Source organism: Haliotis asinina, chromosome 15 (assembly GCF_037392515.1).
Source record: "Haliotis asinina isolate JCU_RB_2024 chromosome 15, JCU_Hal_asi_v2, whole genome shotgun sequence".
Classification (NCBI taxonomy): Eukaryota; Metazoa; Mollusca; class Gastropoda; order Lepetellida; family Haliotidae; genus Haliotis; species Haliotis asinina.
This window is the reverse complement of record NC_090294.1, coordinates 51,329,826-51,356,321: the sequence shown is the minus strand read 5'-3', so window position 1 is coordinate 51,356,321 and position 26,496 is coordinate 51,329,826. Positions and strand designations below refer to the sequence as shown.

General features: G+C 39.2%; 1 protein-coding gene across 1 annotated transcript; it reads left to right on the top strand.

Annotated features, from left to right (window-relative positions):
- Nucleotides 1-272: 272 nt before the first annotated feature.
- Nucleotides 273-23,686, top strand: LOC137266304 (V-type proton ATPase subunit B). The gene is made up of 14 exons (XM_067801786.1): nt 273-403; nt 7,929-7,984; nt 11,324-11,422; nt 14,368-14,461; nt 15,055-15,132; nt 15,462-15,601; nt 16,154-16,258; nt 16,546-16,643; nt 16,787-16,910; nt 17,295-17,445; nt 18,031-18,113; nt 18,318-18,422; nt 18,867-18,996; nt 20,167-23,686. The coding sequence occupies exons 1-14, from the start codon at nt 283-285 to the stop codon at nt 20,340-20,342; spliced, it is 1,560 nt and encodes a 519-aa protein (XP_067657887.1). The 5' UTR covers nt 273-282; the 3' UTR covers nt 20,343-23,686.
- The last annotated feature ends 2,810 nt before the right edge of the window (nt 23,687-26,496 follow it).

Here is a 26,496-nt window from a genome sequence, read left to right as displayed (position 1 = left end):
AATACTTCGTATGGGTACACTCGCTTTAAAAAACAAACTTATGAATAATTGCTTCAAGAAAAACTACCCCATTTTTAAATTTTGAATATCTAACCATGCTGTACTTATTTATGTGAACATCACTCCATTTTATTTGCTTTATGGAATTGACATATTGAATACTTTTTATCAATATTATTAATTTTCAAACCTTGGCGAGTCACGCACCTGTTTGTAATCAATATTAGAGTTACGTCCCTTCGTGAACTCGTGACACAGCAGTCACATGACAGATCTGTAAAGATGGCGTCGAAAGGTGGGCAGATTGATATGCGCTCGCTAAATGGGCCTCTCAGTGATATTGAAGCAAGAAAAACTCACCAATTGGCGGTGTCAAGAAACTACATTTCACAGCCGAGAATAAGTAAGTTAAATTCATCAACATTTCGTGTTAAGATTAAGTTGTACCAGGGGTAGACCGAATCTACGGATACCGACACACGAACACATGATTCTGCATACATGAATGAAACCCAACTGTGTATATAGTCATGTGCCGGCTTTGCTTCCTCGGCCAAAGCCGGACATAACTCACAGCTTTCTGTTTAACAAACATATGGACCACATGAAATGAATAATTTCGTAATCTGTTTATTTCAGGTTGAATTCTTTCGATGTATATTATTGATTATTTGCCTTAATTTATGTTACGTGGGGGTAGTTGTCAAACACGATAGTTACCAATGCCATTATCACTTTCTAAGCGCTTGATCACAAGTAGTCCCGACATTGCTCATTGTATACCTCTGATTTGTTTGTTTTACTCTCTCATATTGCTAATGTAGCGGATGATTTGGTTCAAGGACTAAGTCGTGAATAGTTCTGTTAGAAAATGGAACTTTTGAAACAGAGTTTGTAGAAACAGTGTTTAAAGGTCAGTCCTTCAGTTGGAAACTTGTTGCCATACCTTCAGTCTACATGTCTATAATCATGAAACACACATTCACATGAAATAAGTGAACATATTTATTAACACGATGTACATATTTTGGTCCGTAGCAACTGTATATGCATCTAGATTGGAGCAGTGAAATATCATCTGAGTCATAGACATGTTCTATTCTCCACTTTACAGGTTCAATAAAAGTTTTCTGGGCATCTTTTGTTACATACAGTAAATAATAATCTTACGATCTAAGTTGATTTATAACAATATTGTACATTCTCATGCATTGTCATAGAAGAATCATGGGCCAGTTTCTCTACTGTGTCTTTGTTGTTTGTACGTTGGTGTAGCTGTAAAAGATTTTGATTATTTAATCACTGAATATGTATTTTTATTGACCATTTTAGTGTTATCATGGTAGTTTGAGCATGTACAGGTGTAGGTAACCTTAGTGTTTTAACCTCAAGGTGACTGTGTCCTAGTGTTGTGACAGTACTTATACAGGATACAGACAGGATACCATTGTTGAGGATGGTATGTATACTTCAGTAACATGACAGTTGAAGATAATGCATATCTTTGTTTCAGTAACATTGAAGCCAGTGATGTGTACAACATGGTTTACATGTAATATTTGTCATGTAGATGGTGGAGAGAGATGGGATATTTATAACTGGAGACTGGATAATTCATTTTCAACTGGACACTTGATATGATCGAACATTTACTACAAATATCTAAAAGCAATTTATATTTCATAACAGACAGGTATAAAATTATGTTATTGGGGAGGTGGAGGTATTCTGATATATATTTTACCCTTTTTATAAATATTTCCGGGAACAGTTTATTTTTAGGGTTTTTAGGTCTTTTTTGTATGGTTAAGATAAGATATATCTTTATATTCCTGCAGGAAATTCTTTTTGTATCCCAAACAAGTTGTTTTTGTATAAAAAAAACAACAGTTTTTGTTGATTCCAATATTCAGTTCCAATTAAAGAAATGTATATTACTACTGTTTAGTCCAGTCCAGTGGATATGATGAATTTCCATCACTACATTGGATATCTGTCACTATTGACATGAAGTAGAGTAATGTTTGATGACAAAGACTTAAGAATATTTACTTTTCATGTATATGAGAAAGCATGACCATTAAAAGCTGGTGCTATAAAGTTTCAGACATTTAAAGTGTTAAACATGTTATTATAGTTGAAGAGAGATTGAGCTGTGGGGTGTGGGCTTTGTGGGTTGACGTCAAATTAACTGCAGTTTTATGACATGGATCAATAGTGTCACTGAGGCAATAGTCATAAACTCCATCCAGAACATAAACTGGTTCAGGTTCATCATACAACTATAGCCTCATCTCCTACAGTGATGGATATCGAGTATGGACTCCAGTCTCAACATTTATGAAATGCATTCAGTTTCATGCTTAAATTTCAGATTTCATAGTGCCTGACTTTGTTTACGTTGTTTAGAAATATTACAAATGTTACTATGAAAATCTCTAAGCATTAGCCGTTGATTATTTGTCATTTCAGTTTAGATGAGTAGTGATTTATATCTTTTCCTGGTTTGTCAAACATAATTGATGAGCTTGTTTCTAATCAACCTGTAATATGCCTGCAGGGTGTGGGCTTGACTTTTCAGGATGTATTCTGTTCAGTCAGAATTTCTGCTCTCTATAAATACCATCAACATATTTCAACTAGAACTAGCAGTGGCACAGTAATAACAGTTCGTTAATGCTTTCAAAACAGTGATAATGTTTGTCAAGTACTGCTGTTGCAGAGAGTTTGTTAAAGCATATTATGGTAGGAGGCTGAACATAGGTGGATTGCACACAGGAAACAGGGGGGTCATAATTCATTCTGTAAAATATATAGTTATTTTATATCATAGTAAGATCTGTGAAATATTGAAAATAATTTTGCACATTTGAAAATCTATACATGATTTTAGTTCTTTCACTGAAAAAGTGAAGAACTGATTTGAGTATAAACCATATAACTATACAGGGAATTTTCATTCTTATGATTTGCTTGGCCATGGTAGAGTATGGATGAGTGATATGATTTTATGATAAAGAGATAATTAAATCATTCGATAACTGATCCCACACACTATGACGCTTAGTCTTGTTACTTGAATGCTGATAAATGGATTTGATGACAGTTTATTGTTTAATCAAACTGTCTGCCATGCTAATCATGGCCTGTGTACGTGGTGTAGATGGATGGACAGGGTCTGACTTAGTGGGTCTCATATCATACTAACACTTGTGATACATTCCCGTGTTGCTGGTTAAATCACTGGTTTCTCGGAGTCCAGGGAATCACAGTGCTTAGACTGTAGCTGTTGTAAAACATTTACAGATATGACCAGGGACGGTGTACACAGTTCTGTCATAGATTCACAGGATTCAAACTAAATACCTTTGGAAAACAAATCAGGAAAAAAAATAAGCTGTACAAATTTTTATTTTTTAAATTCATATTTTCCCAAGTTGATAGAGATTGTAGAGCTATGACTGTTGTAAATCTATGTACAGTATGAGAGTTACAATTACATTTGGGTTACCATCGCTTAGAGGAACAGGGGCCAGGGCATTAGTGGGGCCCTCATTACTGATGTTTCTCCTTGTTTATCATGTTTGCTGCTGGTGTTATCAGGGGACAACAGATAACCTCTACAAACTGGAACATCAGTTATGTCCATGTTCACAATGACTGGGAAATCTGTAGTTCCAAGTTGGGACTTGGTCTGTCTCTCAGTTCCTGAACCACATTATTTTGCCTATTGCCAAGCCCTCTCTGCAGTGCTAGAGCTTTAAATGACGTAAGTCTAGATTTCCTTAGGTTCAGCCCCAATGCAGATGTTTTTAGTCTCTGAATCTTTGGTCTCCCTGGGGCTCCTTATCAATTAAAATGGGTTTGTTTGTTACTATCAAAAATTATATATATTCAGAAACTAAGCCTTCATCTAGTTCATCTATACATGCTGTCTCTGAAGAACTATGAACTGATTACCTGCTTTGGACTAGATAAATCTCATGGCATTTTGGGTTTTTTTTTTACATATATGGCCAATACACCTCCTGCTGCTGGCGTAATTGTCCATACATTGTAGAAGACACTGACACTATGAGCATGTGTAAATCCAGACTTAAACACAACCTTTTTTCCTGTATTACCCCAAGTAACAACCAGTTTTCCTGCAATTGTGTATACTGTTTACATATGTTCACTCTCAAGTACATTGAATACATACCCTGGGGTGTAGAGACACTGAGTGGTGCAGGAGCAGAATATTCAATATTGACACAATCTACAAGAAGAAAGACCCTCAAGAATGATGTAGTTGCTCTCAGCATGCACCAAACAACGGTTACAGAATGTTTTCCTAATAACTCGCAAAGGTTTTGTGAGTTCTTGCTCTCAGATATGGATCTGTGTGATATGAATCTTGTTTAAATTTGCATTTGTTACTAAATAAAAACATCACAATGTTTTACAGTTCTTAAGGCTCATATGTGTTTTACCTGCATGTTTTTATCCTTGTTGCCATAAAACTGATATTAGTGAAACACGTGTTTGTTTGTATTGCATGTGAGGTAGCTATTGGTGTACAGGTGTACAATGGCTAATGTCTTTTATAACCTTGAACCAGTTGACCTTGCTGTGTGTTAATTGTATCCTACCATGCCAATTGGTTTCAGTAATCAAATAGTTTAATTTGTTTTAGTGCTCTAGATGACTTTTTAAGTGTCTATTTTTCAATTATATTTTTAAAAATATTCACCGAGGAACCCTGTTTTAAATCGTTTAAAGTAGGTCATTTGGGTAGATCTATATTTGTTTCAAAGGTAAAACTTGAGTGACAGATTTTGTGTGCAGCAACTTTTGTTACACAATCCATGTGACACAAAGCCATGTGCAGTGGAGTCTGTTATCACTGATTCTCTTCAATGTGATAAAGGACCCATTTAAATAATGAAAATGCAGGCTTACGTTGATACACAGGAGTGTTTACATATAAGGTTTTGGACATGATTGTGCGATTTTGTGTTTATAAGTTTCATTTTGTATGGAATGTTAAATGTTTCTCTGTCTGGTTCTGATGCCCGCCATTGCTGATGGTCACTGTTAACAAATTTCAGTCAGGGGATATAATTTTTTTTTCAAGTGTGTAAAAGGACATAGCAACTCATTCAAGTTGGACTTTTCAAAGAACCACAATCCACAATCCCCTCTTCTTTCACTGGAAATTATACTACCCAGTTTATTGTCTAGTTTTCTTGGTTCGGTTGCTATGCCATAATGTTTACAGTCTAATTTCAGTTATCATAATTATAGGCTGTTATCATAGTTATAAGTAGAACTTACTGACCGACCATAATTTGACCTGGTTCAGACAGTAATGTGAGTAATTTCTAATGTTATTTTTGGAGTCATTCCAAGTCCACTTCACCTCTAGAGCATTTGTTCATCAGCGTCCATGTGTCCAAGTAAAATCTATATATGTGTGAAAGTATTTATTTGATCTCAAACTACAGTTGTGGGGTAAGGCTTTGTTGACACTAGTCTTTGAGTATACAATTAAACATTTCATTGATCATAAAACTTTGACACATAAAATATCCATTGTGTTACATAAGGTACTGGCTAGTGATATTGACATATTATCTGTGCTGACTAGTATGGATACATCTCAAACAGTTGAACCTCCTCAAGTAGTTAGATGCCTTTGTGCTATATCATGCTTACGTAATGGCTGAGACTTGTTTAGATCCATTAACTGAATAATTATTTCATAACGGTTGTTTCAGTCCTGAACTTGTGTTCACAGTACAAAGTGTCAGGTGAAGCAACAATTGTCTGTTTTAATCAATAGTAGAACATGGTGTGATGTACAGTTATCACAATCGAAGAAATACGCTGAATTTTTAATGTCACAGATTTATTTGATATTAAATGTTTTCTTCTGGTTGGGACACATACTGGAATAGGAAACTTTTAAACATCCACAGAAGTGTCAGTACTGCTCCAGTCTGAAAAGAAATTAAGTTCTCATGGATGATTAAGATTGTGAAATATCTGTGGGAAATACTCTTTATCATCCAAACGTGTCTTCACAAAAGTTTGCACCCTTATGAAATCGTCATCAGTTGTCAAAACATCACAACCCAATGCCCTCAGTGGATAAGTAGTTTCGTACATGGAGAACATGGGGCACCATCTGGAAAGTGATCGTAATGCTACAAGAGTATTATGTGAAAGTATGGGAGTTACTGTATTCTCAGTTCTGTGTTTACTGTCCTTCGTCAACAGGTTGTACAATATACATATAGCCCTTTTCCGTGTTAAATGTTCTCGTCACGATATGGCTGAAACATTGCGGATGTGACGTTAAATATTAACTCACTCACTCATTCAGTTCTGTGCTCATTTTGAGGAACGATGTCCATGTTATTAGAATGGTTACGCTCAGTGTTCAAGCAGCTACTGTGTACCATATTTGTACTGATCGCACAGAACAAAGTCTGCCAGATCTATCATAGCCATTTTGTCATATTTATGAGGGAAACATCACAACAGTAATTAGAAGCACTTAGAAACTGAAGCTGAATTACAGGCAATTTACACCAAACCATGATCAGCTATGTTGTGGTGAGTCTTTGTAGAGAGCCCTGTCTGTAAAACGAATTTCATGATTTCTTCTGATCTGAAGGAGACTTGCTTGGAGTATGAGACATCATGTCTCCAGCCTAAATGGAGTGCACAGAGTTGGGGTTGGTGGCAGCGTCTCTCGCTGTGATTATTGATCAATACGAATAAGGGACCCTGATATTCATCATTTTGAAGTCAGCTGCTTCTACAGGGAGGCATTGATTGCCATTGATCCAAATCAAGGCTGGCTGATGGAGGGCTACACCCTGTGTGGGGGACTAGAAGATGACCTGCATGCACCTCGTCTTTACTGTACTGATATGGGTAACAGTGAGGCCTGCTGTTTCTCATATAATCTGAATAGTCTCATACAGACCCTGAAGCAAATATATCCAAGAAAGCCCATGCAAGTCTAGGTTCCCCGAGCTTCTGAAAATGAAGAAAGTCCAAGGGCTCCATTTTATTGTATTATTTCTTTTACTATGAACTTTTTGCAGTAAAATATGTCCATTCCAAAGGCTAGTGGTTTGTCTATTTCTAATACATGTACAGGGTTTATTGGGAAAAGAGGGTTCCCTATATCTTATGGCCCATGGGTGTTTGTGGGTTATGAAATAAAGTTGGTCCTGGCTCTTAGGTGACTACTGTTTTAATCCAGGTCTCTCCCATTAACATCATCAAGACTTCCTTAGTATTAGTAGCACTGGTTCCCAGTTTCTGCCGCAACCATGGGGATTACGGGGTAGAGCTGTTCCACTGCTTAATTCATGAGCTCTACATTTGGGTTGCCACTCCATTTAGGGGCTTTGTTTTGCTATTTAACAATGGGGTACTTTGTTGCAGCTAATATCTTGCACAATTGCTCATTGTCATATATCCCCTAGAAAGTCATGTATGATATTGTTATGGTATAAGTCCAAATTCATGATACTTGTGGCCAAGAAATGAAGAAAGGGTTGGAGAAATTGTGTCAGTGAATCACCTCAACCAGCAAGTTTTGAATTTTTATTTTTTTTTATATTTGTTTTGTTTTTAGTTGTTTCAAAACATGCCAATGTTTGGCTGTAGCTGGCACAGATAGTAGCCATCATGTACAATAACTGTACCTTTGATTAGTTTGAATCTGAACTTGCACAAGGCAGACAAAATACATTTTTAGTTCAGAACATAATGAGTCCAAAGCCTACATCAAGTACACAGGTTGTTCATCTGAACTATTTTATCCAACTATAATCCTGGTAATTATATTCAAGGGTTTTTATAGACATGAATAATTCTGCCACATGGTGCCATCATCCTATTTTCACTGTCTGCATACTATTTTCCAGCATACAAAACAGTGTCTGGCGTGAATGGACCTCTGGTTATCTTGGATGATGTCAAGGTAAGAAGTTCTCAGTGTATTCAGGGGATTGAGGGAAGGTGCCAACTAGGGCATGTGTGTGTGTGTTCAGTGTCCAAAGTTGCTGATATAGAATTATTGACTCTATACTTGCACAAGTCTCGATGGTCAAAATTAATAGTTTAAATGTAAATGATAATTTTAAAAAATACTATATAACAGGCTTAGATCCTTAGATCTTCTGTCCTTCCATTTAGGCTTGTCTCTTTAATTTATTCAACATGTGAAAGGTTGGAATTACTATACATCCAAAGGCTCAGCATTCAGTACAATCTTAGAGTAAGGCTAGATGCTGCCCAGTTTTGATCCATTGTGTACCAGTGACTGGTCAACCTCCACAACCAGCTTTATTTAAGTGGAGCTTCTCAGGAGGTCTGGGAACTGGTATGAAATAAACTGTCACAGATAGTCTTAGTCAAAATAGTTTACGATGAATGCCTTGCAGTATATAGTGTTACCTATCACAAGACAGGTGGTATTCTGCCTCCATATACCAGGTTCAAGGAGAATGTTTTGTCCTGAATGTGATGATGAGCTGATTTAAACTGAGCTATTCAGCATGACAAATGAATGTCAGATGGCAGACTGATCAAGGTGTTAAGTTATGCCTGATGTAGTGCAATAATGGCCTGACATTGAACATCTGGTGTCTGCTGAATATTGTACACAAGGGTTAGCCGGCATATGTGATGCATCTGGTGGATATCTTATCTGAAAACTCCTCATGTGTTTAACAGATCGCCCACAATCAACAATATGCACAGTTTGTAAAATTCTACCGTAAGTACTCCCTAATATGTAAGTTATTGAGTTAGGAGTCACGTAATGGCCGTTGAAGGTCATCTTGAAGGTCGTTATGACCGGTTGTTATGTTGCTGACTATTTCAGTGGGAATGATTTGTGTCTTCAGGATATGTAATCCTGTAGGTATGAATGTAGTTTTATGTGGTGAGTTTGTTATTTTCTGTTACAAGAGACCTTTTTCAATATCACGACAGAGATCATTGTAAATAACACACCCCTGGTATTAGGTAGGTAGCCATGTAGAAGTCTCTATATAACACTGGCTAGTGGATGTTTTGTTATTAAAGCCAACTCTGAACAACAGCTAGGGTGTTCTCTTTTCATGTCAACCCTGACTCTACACACCATCTAGTGCTTAAGCAGGTGCAGTTTGTATGTCCAGTGGAAGAGAACTGTTTGTGATTATTTTCTCTGAAATTTGTATTGCTGTTACCCTGATATCAGACACCATTTCGTTTGGGTCAATAGACAGTGTTACTACAAGGGACAATGATTTTTGAATGGCCCAAACAGGACCTTATAGGGCTGTAATCACTGTTTACAGGGACATATCTAGGATACCCAACTCAATGCCCTTGATAGGCATTCTGGGCAAAGCATTGTAAGCATTATATTTTAATGTTAATATTTTTTGTAAATTGTGAGATCTTTAGTTTTTTATGACCCCAGGCATATAGGGTTACCCTCAGTGCCCGTCCATCCGTTTGTCCATACAAAATGGGGAATGTAATCTGTTTCTCCACAAAAATGCTCTGTGGAATTCAGTGAACTTATACAGTCGTGCCCTGTTTAACCGAACACTTGTGTTTTTATTGAAATTGTCCGGATAAGCAAATTTTCGGATATCTGAATCACAGGCCATATGTACAAAGAAGCAAACATAGTAGGCGTCAGACATAATCTTTATTGATTACACATTAACAAATATCAGTGCATACATAAAATGTCTCATACCTGTTAATGTCGTACAGGTCGTAGTTTTTTGCACTGGCTGTGTAGAAAAGCAAGAGGACTTTCACTGGTCAGTTCGTCACTGTCAACATTCACAAGATCATCGGCAATAACAGTTACAGTTGCAACTTGTGCATAGGATCGTAGTGCATTGCGAAGTTTAGACAAGGCCATGTCTTCTTGTCGGTCCTCATTTGATTGGATAATATCCACATGACAAAAGCAGTTAGAAATTGTCTTTTTTCTCACAGCTGTCCAGGCTTGCTTGATCATCCGGATCAATTAATTATAGTGACCCAAAACTTGACACCTCTCAAAATTAACTCAGTGTCACCTTGCTACTCTGAGGTAGTTAATCTTCTCATGCTTCAAAGACTCCCAACTTCTTTCATGTGCAGCATGCGAGGCTTTCAGTAATCGCATGTGTAAACATACAGGTGCTCAGCCATCTGGATATATGAGACAAGAAATGCACACAATTTAGTGTTTTGTATGTGAAAATGACCGTACTGTTATGGAAACCAGATTTCCAGATAGGTGAGTAATTTTACAACATTGTGAATTCGTTTTAAGTAATTTTTGTTCAGAAGGCAAGTTTTCTGGATATCTGAGGTGCGGATAAAGGGGGTCACGACTGTACCCTAATGGTGTGCACCTCATATTTTGTTTTTGTATTTTATTGGGTGTTTTTTTTAAGTTTAGTGACATCTGAACTTAAGTGCATTTTGCTGAATTTCTCTATAGATGATAGTGTAATAGGGGATGAGCTCTGTCCACTTCTCCACAAAAACTGCTGAACAGAATTGATGAAGAATTTTTATGTATTTCATTGGGACTCAAGATGTGTGCATCTCATAGTTGCATAGATGTGTACTGAACTTGTTTAGTAGAGAGCAATCACCAGAGCTCCCTCAGTGCGGGGGAACACTTCATACAGCAGCAAGGGCATCCTTGTCCCTAGACACAATTGGTTTTGTTTAGATTTTCATAAATTCTCTGGTAATATTCTTCTGGCATTCTGTCCCAGTGAAGATCTGGGATAGAATAAGCCTTCAGCAACCCATGCTTGTCGTGAGATGCGACTAAAGGGAATGGGCGGTCATGCTCACTGACTTGGCTTACTCATGTCATCAGTTCCCAGTTCCGCAGATCAGTGTTTATGTTGTTAATTGCTGGACTGTCTGGTCCAGACTCAATTATTTATAGACCGCCACCATATATTGCCAAGTGTCCACAAAGTCCACTGTGTGCTGGACCCGTGAAGGTCCCGGGGTAGAAAAGGCCTCCAGCAACCCATGCTTGATATACAAGGCGACTATGCTTATCGTAAGAGGTGACTAAAGGGATTGGGTGGTCAAGCTCGCTGACTTGGTTGACACATGTTATCAGTCCCCAATTCTGCAGAATGATGGCCTTGTTGTTGATCACAAGATTGCCTGGCCCAGACTCGATTATTTACAGACCGCCACCATATAGCTGGAATATTGCTGAGTGCGGCGTAAAACTAAACTCACTCGTTCACCGCAGTGTTAATCAGTATTCACTTATATCATGATGTACTTTCAGTTCCCCAAGTATGCCGAGATTGTCAAGTTGACGCTGGCCGATGGCAGTCAGAGGAGTGGACAAGTGCTGGAAGTCAGTGGGTCAAAGGCCGTTGTGCAGGTCAGTCACATGACACTGTCTAGCAGTGAAACAACAGGAGGAGGAGAGAGTGCTGGTCATGTCCACATGCAGGATGTAATTATTGCATATGTGATCGACACAGGCAGGATGTAATAACAAAACCTACAGACACATTGAGGATGGAAAAATAGAACTGATACACATGCAGGATGTACTATAATAATTGATAGACACATGCAGGATGTAATGTAATAACTGATAGTCACATGCAAGATGTAATAACAGAACTGATAGTCACATGCAGGATGTAATAACAAAACTGACAGACACATTTAGGATGAAATAGCAAAACTGATACTCGTGCTGGATGTAGCATAGTGAGAGCAACATGCAGGTTGAAATAACCAAGCTGAAAGGCAAATGCATGATTGCAGTAACAAAATGCAATGAGAGTGTGGCAGGAGAAAGTTGGTTGCAGGGAGCATGTCTTCTGTGTTTCCCAGTAGGGAGTTACGGCCACAAGAGGCTCACTGTCAGGAAATAGCTTCCCTGCAGGAGACTGAATACTAGTTTTGGCCACAAACAGAAGGTAAATAGCTGTTTTGGGGCATATGTCCACTGGAAACATTTGACTTGGTTTATACATCAAATGCCAGGGAATGGTTTGCAGTTGATAGAGTTTTTTATTTACCCTGCATGGCACAATTTTATCTTCCTTTTCCAAGACAAAAGTGGAACAGTAACTTATGAGACGGGAGCTTTGTTCAGCAAGTGATTTGGGGGGATTCCTGATTTCTGTCAGGAAATAGAAGGACTGCAGTAGATTATACAGGACCAGTATTAATGATATTATTTTTTGTCCATAAACCTTTAACTTAAGCATATCTGAGCCTGTTTATGAGCAAATAATCATAATAAGCAACAGAAACCTTTTTTTAAGAATATGAAGAATGTTGCTAAGATAATATTTTTGCAAATTAATATTTAGCATGCTTTGTCTCTTACTTTGTGATAAGTGGTGGATTTACACACAGAATGTCAGTGATCAAAGGATGTTCTGTGTGGTTTGTGGTGCTGATGTTGACTAAACATGATGAGTTTACTTTTAACCTTATTATCAAGTGCCTGACCTAGTTTTAAGTCATCTGTGAGGTCAGATGTCACATAGCACAGCTCACATGCAGGATGACAGACACAGGTCCCATTATCACATGTGTTCAGGTGTGAGTCAGGTGGATCAGTATTGATGTAAATCATAAAGATTGTGTGTGGTTATACAATCAGTTAGGCATACATGTCAGTTAGGATGACGATTGCACATGCTGAAGTACAGTCACATATGTTGAAATACAGTTAATACATATGTTGAAATACAGTTAGCACATATGTTAAGTATATATGTTGAAGTACAGTTAGAACATATGTTGAAGTACAGTTAGGTCATATGTTAAGTACAGTTAGTACATATGTTAAGTACAGTTAGCAGATATGTTGAAGTACAGTTAGTACTTATGTTAAATGCTGTTAGCAAGAATGTTAAGTACAGTTGGTATGTGTGTTAAGTACAGTTGGTATGTATGTTGAAGTACAGTTAGTTCATATGTTTCGTTCAGTTAGCATATATGCTGAGTAAATTTAGTACGTATGTTAAGTATGTTTAGTACATTTGGTGAAGTACAAATAATGTTAAAGTGGATTTTTGATGGAATGTAGCATGTGCAGTATTTCTGTAACAATTACAGTTTGGACTTGTGCACTTTCATTGACAGAAAGGTGATGGTCACATTTCCCCCAAATACATGCTGTACTGTGGTCCAGTGAGAAACCTAAATGTCAACATTTGCATGTAAATGTTGTGAGACATTTCACTTGTTTTACTTTGCTTTTAATTCAACATTTGCATGAGTGACTTTTTGGAGTATGTCATTGCTGATGGTTTCAGAAACTGTAGACCATGTGACCACCTCATTCTCTCTTAACATGGATGACAACTTGTGACTTGTATGTAGAGGTGCCAGAAGTTCTCAGTGTGTGTACTATGTACATATTTTATGTCTGATACAGACTTTCACTCCAGACACATGACATAACTATGTAGGGAGTCATCTCCTGTATAACCAGATCAGTGAAATATTTCCTCATGTCAACAATAACTGCATCACCATTGTGTTGTTCCTGTACAACGTTTGTCATAACACTAAACTGACAGACAACTTCCAAGACATGGCAGATTGACCATAGACGTGTGAAGGTCCGAGATAGTAAAGGCCTTCTGCAACCCATGCTTGCCATAAAAGGCAGCTTTGCTTGTCATAATAGGCGACTAATGGGATCGGGTGGTCAGACTCGCTGACTTGACACATGTCATTGGGTCCCATTTGCAATGCTAATGCTGTTGATCACGGGATTGTCTGGTCTGCAGCGTAAAACTCAACTCATTCAGTTTGACCATAAGTGCTTCTACACAAACACTTGTGTACACTCTTGTGTACACACTTACAGTATGTCATTTACCCTTCTTTCCTAGTTCTGTCACTCACTCCCTAAGTCACCCTCTTATTCAGTTCAACCTCTTACATCCAAAGGAGTATAAAATCTCGTGCTGATACACACTCATATTCTCCAGTGACACAACACTTGGCTGGATGCAACTGCTAGTCGTTAGGGTGTGGTCACTTGAAAGGTTAGACATGATTAATCTCTGAATGAATGTAATTTTCCCTTTAATCTAAAGCAGAACCCAAGTAAGAGGGGAAATTCAAAGGAAATCTGGATTTGCTTCATTTAGGGCTTCAGCATTGCAGGGAAGGAAGTGCAGAAGGGAAAATAAAGCAGCTCAAGAATTGTGAGACAGACCATTGAAAGATCATCAACACCACTAGAGGTTCAACTTCGCTTGCTGTCTCTAGTTGTCTGATATTCTCTTTTTTCATCACTCTCTCTTTCTGCCACTCTCTCATCCCTTCTGTTTTATCTTTGTATAGGTGTTCGAGGGCACATCAGGCATTGATGCCAAGCATACAACATGTGAGTTCACCGGCGACATCTTGAGAATGCCTGTGTCGGAGGACATGTTGGGTAGGTATTAACATTGTCATGGCAACTAATCACACGTTACTTGCATGTTTCCTTGTTCATGATGCTTTTCATAAGAACTTTTTAACAGATTTGTAAGCTCATGTTTTGCTTCTTAAACTTCCTGAATAATTGTGATGTGTTGGCAGCTCTTTAAAAACAAATATGGCATCCATATTTCTAGACAGTTTGTATTTAATGTCGTCTCATCCGTGTTGACTATGTCTTCCCTGGTTCTGAAGGAACTGAATTTATCTCTCACTGACACCTCAACTACCCAAACAACCTGCAAAACATGAACAATTAAACACCTATTGTCAGCTTTAAGCCATATATTCAAATAGATTACAAATGTTACTTTCCTTATTTATGAAATATATCCAGTCTACTGTTGAACAGTGTATATTCGTGTACTTTTTGCCAGTGGCTCTTAGTTATAAATAGAAACTAACTTCACTGTATTAGAATGAGAAAAATATTTGTGTCCATTTTGATCAGATAATCAACTGATTAATTTGTTTGTGTTTGTTTTGACTGATAGTAAACAACACCACATAACTGTTATTTCCTTAAATTCCAAATGATTGTTTTCTCAGGGAGAGTGTTCAATGGTTCTGGCAAACCCATCGACAATGGTCCTCCCGTCTTGGCAGAGGACTTCCTGGACATTCAAGGTGAGTTGGAATTGCCAGGATTAACAGAGGCCCTGGACTGTTACATAAACTTGTAGCCATGATATTCCTGGAATATTCTTCATAAATGTTTAATCAATAATGTTGCAATCCCTCTTATTGAAATCCTTCCCATTTGAGAAACTGGACCCTGCATTGCTCAACAGTGCCAGGTTTATAAAGCATATGTGGTCTTCTTTCCAAGCGATAGGTAACTAAAACCTGCTGACATGACATAGTAGTTACAATCCATTCTTGAGACTGACAAAGTGATATCAAGCATGAAGTTTGTAAGTTTGTAATACTGAATGTGTCTACTCACTGTCGGCCAGGTCAGCCCATCAACCCCTGGTCCAGGATCTACCCAGAGGAGATGATTCAGACTGGCATCTCCGCCATCGACACAATGAACAGTATTGCCCGTGGACAGAAGATCCCCATCTTCTCCGCTGCTGGTCTGCCACATAATGAAGTGAGTACACTGTAGATCCTTAGACTAGCTGCTGTCAGGTTAGGACATACACAAAAAAGGGGCTTCATTTCCTGGGTAGGACATTTGGAGCAAATTTTGTTACTGTAGTGTGATCCTTCAGTCCATGTTGAGGAATTGGATGACTTTCAAGGTCAAGTCCTGGTTGATTTTACCACTATTCCTTATAAACGAGAAGAAAGTACCTGCATGCGTCTTAAGTTGGAAATTTGCAATCAGTGGATCAGACCAACAGGTTGCGACCACCCAGTGCGGCAGGATCAAGTGGTTGATGCAAGTCATTGTATCCGTGTTATGTAGATCTATGCTCATGAAACCAACCATCAGACTGTATGCTCCGGGCTGTCATTTTCAGACCAATATTGGTGGAATGTAGCTGATTGCAGCATTAAAGAGCAAACACTTAAAGAGTTGAGAAAACAAAAAGGATGTCCGTGGATTCACGTTTATCATGAACCTTCTTCCTTGAGCAGCTGATAGTAACAACCCAGTAACAACCTAGTAACAACCTAGTAACGTGACGCTTGTGTTCAGATTGCAGCCCAGATCTGTCGCCAGGGCGGTCTTGTCAAGGTGCCAGGGAAGAGTGTGCTCGACGACCATGATGACAACTTTGCCATTGTGTTTGCTGCTATGGGTGTAAGTAGACACTGATAGAAGGGTTGTAATCATAACAGTACACATTTTAACCTAATCAAGTTAACCTTGTGACAGCATGTTAGATGAACACAAACAGATTTCTGTGGGGTTTCATGTCAGTTTGCTGAAAATTGTGTCCCAGATTCCACTGGAGTTTCATAGTGTAGCAGTATTAAACTTCTTCAGTGTAGAATCTAGTTGGCATGTCTTCAACTGTCTTTGGACTCATTGCTTCTCGTGATTGTCCCTATGTCAGCAGTTCTGTAAAGTCCTCCTTCTGTCTGCAGGTCAACAGAGAGACTGCCAGATTCTTCAAACATGACTTTGAGGAGAACGGTTCCATGGAGAATGTGTGTCTGTTCTTGAATTTGGCTAATGATCCTACGTGAGTGTTGTTAACAAGTCTTTTATCAACCAGTAGTAATTTGGTAGAAAGATGGTCGCCAACACTGTTTTGTTTCTGAGATTGTTTCTAATCTTTGAATGAATGTCTTTCTTCTAATGACATCATTGTTGTTTTGTGTTCAGAATTGAGCGTATCATCACACCTCGTATCGCCCTGACCGTGGCAGAGTTCCTGGCGTATCAGTGTGAGAAGCATGTGTTGGTCATCCTCACAGACATGAGCTCATATGCTGAGGCCTTGAGAGAGGTCAGTACCCCAGGGTTTGCCAAGATGAAATTCTGCATGCTGCTTTAGTATTCCGAAATAGATCACCAGCAGTCTGAAGCAACTTTAATCCACGTCACCCTGATTGAGATGTTACTTACTTTTGATTTGTTTCAAATTCTCGTTATGTAGATATTTGCAAGCTCAGCATTAAACAATAGTCATGCATAATTTGAATAAAAAAAAGTACAGGAACTTGTGCAGACATTAATGAATGGCACAAGTTTAACTGTATGTGGCTAGTAACATTCTTCATAATATCATTTATTTTGTGAAAGTCAGATAACACAGATAGATGCAATGAAAGTGTTTTGCAATCCATTCCTGACCATGACATGATGTTCCTTGGTGCACTTTTTGATGCAGGTGTCTGCTGCCAGAGAGGAGGTGCCCGGTCGTCGTGGTTTCCCAGGTTACATGTACACAGATTTAGCCACCATCTACGAGCGAGCTGGTCGTGTAGAGGGACGTAACGGCTCCATCACACAGATCCCCATCCTCACTATGCCCAACGATGGTACGATATTGCCAGAGTTGACATTCAGTAGCAGGAAATGTTCCATTTCGTGACATAGACATAAAGTTTGTAGCCTGATTTTGTTTTAGTTGCCGCTGATGACTTTGTCTGCTGGAAACTCCTGTCAGTAGAGTGATCTTCTCAAGTTACTTTGTTGTATCACCTCAACTATCATTCTTATTCACCAGTGCAGTAGTTTGCAGTGAGGAAGTCTATTGATTTTAAATGTTTGTTTCTCAATCTTACCCTTTGGGTTGAAACCACCCCCCAACATGTGAAAAACTTTTCTCCTGTTTCTGGTGCTCCATGATATTTTTCAAATATTACTAATACCTGAAACATACGTTCTCACCAAAGTTGTCAAAGTCAGTGGCGTGCAAGTCTGGTTTCCGTATATTGCCAGACATGTATTGCACACTCATTTGTGTATATATGACTATCACAGATCCTATTGACTGGTGCAATTATACCAGCGTCTATGTTGTATGTGTATTTCAGTTAATACCCTATCCTTTCTGTACTACTGTTTGAAATACTACCCGTATACGTATGTTTGTAGTTCATGCTGTGTATTGTCTGTTACAGATATTACCCACCCTATCCCAGATTTGACAGGTTACATCACAGAAGGTCAGATCTATGTTGACCGACAGCTCCACAACAGACAGGTAATGACCAGACAGTATTGATCAGTATCAGATTACACTGAATCTCTTTGTCCACACAATCCTGTTCATGTAAGCATTAGAATTTACTAATTTCACCATCAATATGTAACAGGATTCTGTCACACAATTCCCTTTATATTTCCAAAAGAACTAGCAATATGATGTTGTGAGTACCTGTGATGGAGTGTGTAATGTCTGTTCTAGATCTATCCACCTATCAACGTGCTACCCTCCCTGTCCAGATTGATGAAGTCCGCTATAGGCGAAGGCATGACAAGAGAAGACCACTCTGATGTGTCCAACCAGCTGGTGAGTGCAGTGTGTTGGTAACATACCCTGTGAATTCCAGCGCAAGGTAGTCCCCAGTACCCCTGGTTGTTCTAAGGGCTGACTACGTGTCACCTAACTGTAGTCATTGTGCCCTGTGGTTTGGTGCTCATGATATCAACCACTGGGGCTCTCTGGAACAAACAAACTGATCTCACTGGAAGACCAAGGTTTGAACCCTCAAACTGTTCAATATTGCTCACTCACTCACACAGGATTTATGTTATGGCTAAAATATTGCCGATATGATGATAAATTGTAACTCATTCACCCTATACTGTAGTTATTGACTGTTACAGTGACTAAATTAAATTGTAGTGGTTGTATGTTTATGCATATTGGTGAAGTGTTAGAGTCACCACTGTCAGAGAAATAGAGAGCGTCTGTTGACCCAGTTCCTCCTATGATGCTGCCTGTCTGTTTCAGTATGCGTGTTACGCCATCGGTAAGGACGTGCAAGCTATGAAGGCCGTGGTGGGAGAGGAAGCCTTGTCCCCCGAAGATCTCCTGTATCTAGAGTTCCTCACCAAGTTCGAGAAAAACTTCATCTCTCAAGGTATGTGTACAGCATCCCAAACCATAGCGGTGATCCTTTGTCCGTGATCCAGTTGATGTGTGTCGCCATGCAGCTGTAAGCTGAGACAGTTGATGTGTCGCTATACAGCTGTAAGCTGAGACAGTTGATGTGTGTCGCCATGCAGCTGTAAGCTGAGATATTCAAATTAAACTACACTGGGAACAGTAGTGTAGTGGTTAAATATTTGCTCGTTCCGCTGAAGACAGGGGTTTGATTACGTCCATTTCTGGTGTCCCCTCTCCGTGATATTGCTGGATTATTGGTAGAAGCAAACTCGCTCACTCCCTCATTACATCATTGTTACGTTATATGACACCTGTTACAGCAGCTGATTATGAGTTGTACTAGAAGCTAACCTGTGTGAGTGTGCCTCACTGTTCTGAAACACCATGATAAACTGAAATACAGTCAAATTTATCCGAACACTTGTGTTTTTATTGAAATTGTCCGGATAAGCAAATTTTCGGATATCTGAACCACAGGCCATATGTACAAAGAAACGTACAAAGAAACAAACATAGAAGGCATGAGACATAATCTTTATTGATTACACATAAACAAATATCAGTGCATACATAAAATGTCTCATGCCCATGTCTTCTTGTGGGTCCTCATATGATTGGATAATATCCACATGACGAAAGCAGTTAGAAATTGTCTTTTCATGCACAGCTGTCCAGGCTTGCTTGATCATCCGGATTAATTAAGCATAGTGACCCACAAATTGACTCCTCAAAATTAACTCAGTGTCACCTTGCTACTCTGAGGTAGTTAATCTTCTCAAGCTTCAAAGACTCCCGACTTCTTTCATGTTGCGGTACGCGAGGCCCTCGGTAATTGCGTGTGTAAACATACAGGTGCTCAGCCATCTGGATATACAAGACAAAAATGCACATAATTTAGTCTTTTGTATGTGAAAATACAAAACTATACTATACTATTACGGAAACCAGATTACTGGATAGATGGGTAATTTTACAACATTGTGAATTTGTTTTAAGGTATATTTGTTCAGAAGGCAAGTTTTCTTGATATCTGAGGTTCAGATAAAGGGGGCAAGACTGTACTGTTGATGATTTATGTTCACTCACTCACAAAATCATTCCAAAAGTTTATCCATTTTATTTAAAGTTTTCTTGTTTCTAACAGGTCATTATGAGAACAGAACAATCTTCGAATCTCTGGACATTGGTTGGCAGTTACTACGTATTTTCCCCAAAGAAATGCTGAAGCGTATCCCTGCATCCACACTAGCCAAATACTACCCCAGGGATGCCTCCCGTTCTCACGCTAGTGCTGCCAAGGATCAGGTTACATCCTTGTAATGTCAATCATCTGTAACCATGGTAACACAACTCTCCTGTCCTGAGCTTGCAGTATTTACAGCGTCAGACTGAGTCAAGACAGAACACTGAACATCATGGAACTCTCAGAACAATAGTGTACATTAATATACCAAATCAGGAAATGTTGACTTTCAAATTTGGACTTCGTGATATCAAACACTGTGTTTTTATTTTATGACGTTAACTAGCATTGCTTTGAGTCAAATGATATTCAGTACCATTCAAAGTGAAATACCTGTTTTGTTCAAGGCAGAGCTGTTGAAGAAAGTCTTGTGAAACCCTTGTTATTATTCCATGAAACAACTTGACATTGTGGTGCAAGTATATAAGTGACAAAGTTCAGAGGTTGTCCCACAATTCCAGTTAAAACTGGAGACTGATATAGTAATATATAATGTTTGTAAACCAAGTTGTCATGTTCTAGAAGAATTTAACTACGCATTGTGTCATGTATAGGATGATTTTCTCTGTCAGTAGTTGATGGCATGGAAGCTAATGTGCAACATTCTAGATATGAGACATAGTTGTTCATTGTTTGAAGACCGAGGAGAGAATGTGGATGATGATTAGCTGACTGAAGTGAAAGTTATTGCTCACTGCTTATATAACAACTTTTGAGTCATTGACATTGGAATATTCTGACATGAACATAGTGAAACACTTGCCAGCACTACTGTTGTAGTGATTTATGTATATGAAGTTATCAGTGCTATTCTACTGCTCTTTGGAGCAGTATATCATAGGAATGGAGACATTTTGTAAATCTTTGGTGATGAAAACAATTGTACTCTGTAAGTCCCATCTATGTTTTGTTGTCTTTGATTTTCGATTTAATAAGGAAGTGACAGAGATCAAGCTTATTATGTCATGACACTGAAATGCTAGTCATTGTTGCAATGTCTCGGAACATGTACCGGTAAACTAGACGTCTTTGGGTAGAGATGACAAGCTGTGCTTTTGTAAATTTGTCCACCTGAGTAAACGACATTCCATTGTTTGAAAGTGCTCTGACAGGTGTGTAGTTATAAAGGGTGCAGGGAAACTTGAATTTCTTCAAACTAACCAAGTTCATGAGATCAACTCATAGTGTATCATTCATTGTTTCAATTTGAAGATAACATATACTCTGATTTAAACAGTAATGGGTTGTAGAGAGCTGACAGGCATTATGTCCACAAGTTAGGGGAACATTGTATATTAACACTTTCAATACCTTTTGTTGCTTGTCTACATAAGTATGTTTGATTGCGGTTGTACATAATTGTGTCAGTAATGTGTGAGATTAATTAATTTGCATTGTTTATACATCATTTCACAAAGTGAATCTGTCGACGTTTCGAGTTTAATTTTTGTAATATCTTTTTGTTCCATCAAAGTTCTTTTTGGACAATTGCACTATGACTCACTGATATTATTATGTCTTTTATGTTAAATTTTGAATATATGTTTTGCTGCTCCCAGTAATATATTACTAGAAATCTTCTAAAAAATAGTTGTGTGCAAAACTGTATCTTAATTTGAGTGAAAGTCTGTGTTAACGTATTTCTTCAGATGAATATGATTTGAATCAATTTCTCTTTGCATACCATCTTACCATGTTTATGGTAGAACACCACCTAGTGAGTTAGACCTGTTCTAAGGGGAGACAACACCAGATTTCACTGTGATATATGTGTTATGTAGAGACTATATATAGGCTTCTCATCAAATGGCTGTGTATTTGACTTAATGTAGATTGTTGTTTTTGTATATATAGAGTTTTCCATCACTTGACCTACAACAGCTAGAGGACAGTAGCTTGAGGCACAATTGTCGCCATGTATGTTAGATGTCATATTACGATATTGTCACCTTGAATGAAATCTTGTCACATGATCTCTACATTAGCTTTGGAGATTTCTTGCATCTATTTCTTGGTGTAGCCAAGTATTGATGTTTTATCTATTGATTGGCCAAAGGATTAAGAGCCAGCTGCTTTAGGGCTGAAAACGCTGTGTTTATTGATTTGTTTGCCAACTGAAATCAATAAAGGTGAAAAGTCAGTTTTTGAGAAGCAGATATATTATTGATAAAGATAATGCATTGAAGAATCAATTCTGATTTTTTTCTAAGCTGTTTTATCCTGCTGTGTTATACAGCAATGTGTCTCCATGTCCCACCCCAGTATGTCCATGTAGTGACCCTCCTGTACTTGTTGCAGTGTGCCGTGTGCACCAATAGCTGTCGTGTCTAGCGATTGTCCCAGGAACAGACACGCATCTCCATGTCCCATCCCAGTATGTCTATTTAATTAGCCTCCTCTGCTTGTTCCAACGTTCATGGATAGCTGTACTTCATCCATGTCTTGTCTAGCTGTTGCCTCAGACACAATGAATGGGTCACCATTCAACAGACAGATCTTATTGTGAAGACTATGATCATCCTGCATTGTTGGTTGGGCCACAGAGAGGTTGTTGGCCAGGGACTGTGTGTTGGTAAAGGAGAGGCTGTTTGCTATGGAGAGGTTGTTGACCATTGACGATGTTTGTTGGCCATTGACGATGTTTGTTGGCCATTGACGATGTTGGTAAAGGAGTGGATGTTGGCGAGAGAGAGGTTGTTGGCCAGGGACAGCGTGTTGGCAAAGGAGAGGGTGTTGGCTGGTGATGGTATTAAGGACATAAGGGTGTCTGGTCAATACATGTGAGTCAGGAGGTCATTATAATGGGAAGGCATCTTGTGGAGAGCCATCAGACTAGGTCTGGTCTCTATTAAGATACAACCAAAGGCTGATCCAAGACTTTGAAGATGGTAAACACACTAGTCATCCATTACTACCTGAGTGAAAACTTAGTCAAACATGGGAAAACATGGAAGATCAGTACTTTGCCTTGAGGTTTGCACTACACATGCCAGATGTGAACATTCTTGCTGACAACCCTGGAGCATGGTGGCAATGACTGTGGCCATTCTAAAGTTGTACCAGGGATATCAATGTCAGGTAGACATTGTGGATTCAGCTTAAACATGGTGGACATAATGTGTTGTTCTTTGGGTGCCAAGGTACCTTTAGGGTGAATGTAAGTGACATGTATACTCGATGGGCATAGTACGCTGTCCTGCAGTGGGTATCGGATACCAAGATACCTTGTAGAGTGAATGTAAGAAAGACGGGTACACTCGATGGACATGGGTTTGGGCTACCTAGACACCCAGCAGGGTGAGGGATATGGGTACCTAGATACCCTGTAGGTAGATCAGGTATTCAGAATGTGTATATTTGTATCAACTCTGTCTGTCAGTCCATTGTACACTGGAGTACTTCAATAAAGCAGTGCAAACACCATGCTTGTTTTCTTCTAAAGAACGTGTGCCCATTACTGTAATGGAAGATCGGGTATCAGGCAAAGGAATAGCCGTGGTGGTTCCAGTACCCAAAGCCTGGTCTTCCGGTTTGGACTGAGTGAGCAGCAACCTATTTTTTCCTTCTTGGCGTCTGAAGTTCAGTCACTGTGAAGCGATCAGTATTATTGTAACAAGATCAGTCGTTGGATCGCCATGCCCAGATCGAGTTGTTTACTGACGGCGATATATAGCTGAAACATTGCTAAATTAAACATAAAGCAACCAGTAGTTGTTGAAAACGAATTTAATAACATCAATGAAATCATCCTCCTGTGTCTAACTCATGAAGTAATAGGTCAGACAAAGGACCTAAACCTCATGCCTGTCAGAGCGCATTACCCTGAAGACCAGGTGGGAGCCTTTTTAACGAGGTCATGGTTCAAAGTCAGTAGATCTTCGTCAAAATGTGATTTTCTGGCTTGTGCACCATTCGAGCTATTCTCGAAACGTTCGGAGTCCTACAAACTTCCACACTGGCAACGATCGAATTTAAGAATTCTTAGGGCTACGAACGTTTCGAGAATACGGGCCCAGGACGAAAGGCTGATCTGTCATAGTCGTAATGTTGATGTGTGAAACGTTATTCCATCACTCCGAGGTGACCCGTGTCCTTGGTCGAGTGGGTAGTAAGTCTGATGGTCAGTGGTTCGATCCCGCCCAGTCCATGTTACACATCAAGGAGCAGGGAGCAGTTCATTGACTGGTCGCGTTTTAGTCCGTTTACCAAGACTGTAGGGGATTTCCATGTTAAACTAAACTACAGTATCTAAGTTGTTAACACGTCAAATGTCAGAAACATACACCTCGCAATGTAAATGATTTCACCTCACTTTGGGGTCATCGCTCCTGAGCACCACTGTGCAGTGACTCGTTGTTACACCCATCAGTGAGCCATACACCCGCTGCATGTACACTGCATCCAGCAATACTCACCCCTCTACAAACATTAGCAGCATCAGAGGCCAGTCTACGTAGCATCACTGCCAAGCAACTACTCCATGATAGCCCAGTGACCCCGTCACATCATCCGATTCACACCCAGGTCGGCGTCGTGAAGAACTGGGTAAGTTAGCTGGCACAAAACGGAACTATGTAACTATGATCAAAATCTCCATACTTTAACACAGATTTACGATAGTCGGAGTGCTAGGATCGTGTTGTGCAAAAGTGTCCTCACTGCAGAGAGCAACATTACTGCCACAACTAAACCGGTTTTGAAATATTTCAGCAACGGTCATCTTAGCGTTAATGTTGCTCTGTGGAACGGTCTCCTAGGCAGTAAGTACCACGTCATCAAAGGTTATAAAGGTGTCCCACTCAGTTTGTGACTTCAGGTCATGTCAACTGTGAAAGACCTATACTCGCTGTCCGATTGTCAACAGGCCTCGACCTTGCCACAAGCCAGAGCACCCCAAGGTGCCTCCACAAAACACCGTTTGTTCTATAAGTGTACACGTATTGGAATTTAACTGTCATAGACTTAAGGCCGATCTGGAGAATCGCGGTCATCAGACTTGTTTCCAGCGGCCAATAGCTAGTCCTTGACAGTTTGTCCCACATCATTCAATCAACATCTTGTCGACTTATTTTGTACGTCTTCCTTCAAGCAGGTAATTATGTCTGAGAATTTGGAGTTTTACAAAAAGCACCACTTACATCATCCATATGTATGAGTACATACATGTTCTATTATGGTTAACTCACTGGCCCGATTCGCCGCCATAACTTCTTTCCAAAAGTGGCGTCCTCTTATGGCAAATCACTCGTAAGTGCCGTTTAATTTGAATGCTATTTTAAGTTTTAAATATTTTTACTCAGAAACAGAACTATTGGTTCAGGGCATTTATATAGATTTTGTATTTAGAATTAAGATATAATGCTCTGTTTGGTGGAGGATGCCACTACAAGGCCTTGACCTCGACTTGAAATGGGCATCAGGGCGCCATTATACAAAAGAACCTGGGCCTAGATTTTCTTTTAGCGCTAAAAGGGTCGTAAGTTTATGTTAATGTATGACACTTACGACTATCTTAGCGACTTTTAAAGTGAAATATGACAGCACACTGACCGTTATAGCCACAAGGTATATATATATTAATTAGTTATCGTAAATCTGCTTATAATCAAGTAATTGTATCATATGTTCGTGAATGGTGAGGTTTTCCATTTTTAAATTCCAACACAGCACTGTGCTGATTCGTTACAAAAGAAAGACATCGCTAAGAAGATATTCCCTGTAAGTGGACGGGATAGTTAGGTTCGACTCCGCAAGGTTCCTTTGGTCAGCACAAGGGATGGGTCGTGCAAGTCGTCGAGACATCAGGAATGTTCCCCTCATTAGGTCCCTTAGTAATGCCATATTCCGCACATCATTGGGTCGAATCCCAAATTGGTTTGCAAGCCTCAGACCCGTGTTCATCTAAATGATAAACGTCATTACTCCGGGATGCCCTCCCACATTGAGCCGTCACGCCGCGATATATCAGAAATAATGTTCTCGGTGGCGTTGAACCCTACACACACATTCCTGCGCATACACAGACAAGGGTCGACTTGTTAGATTATTTAGTTATCTGTTGTGTGCTGTTATCTAGCCGGTGTACAGTGCAGAAACAAACATACTCGGATGAGTGTGTTATCTACGGTGATCCAGGCAAACATGCGCCCGATACCACTGCTAAAGCTAAATGGGGTTGCGATAGAGCATGCAAACTTATACCAATGAACTAATGATAACTACATAATCTAC

Bases quoted from the DNA above. Each gene is read 5' to 3' on its own strand.
- LOC137266304 (XM_067801786.1), top strand. From the start codon at position 283: ATGGCGTCGAAAGGTGGGCAGATTGATATGCGCTCGCTAAATGGGCCT. The intron at 15,133-15,461 runs GTGAGTTGGAAT...ACTGTCGGCCAG, and splicing joins GGACTTCCTGGACATTCAAG to GTCAGCCCATCAACCCCTGG. The intron at 18,114-18,317 runs GTAATGACCAGA...TGTCTGTTCTAG, and splicing joins GACAGCTCCACAACAGACAG to ATCTATCCACCTATCAACGT.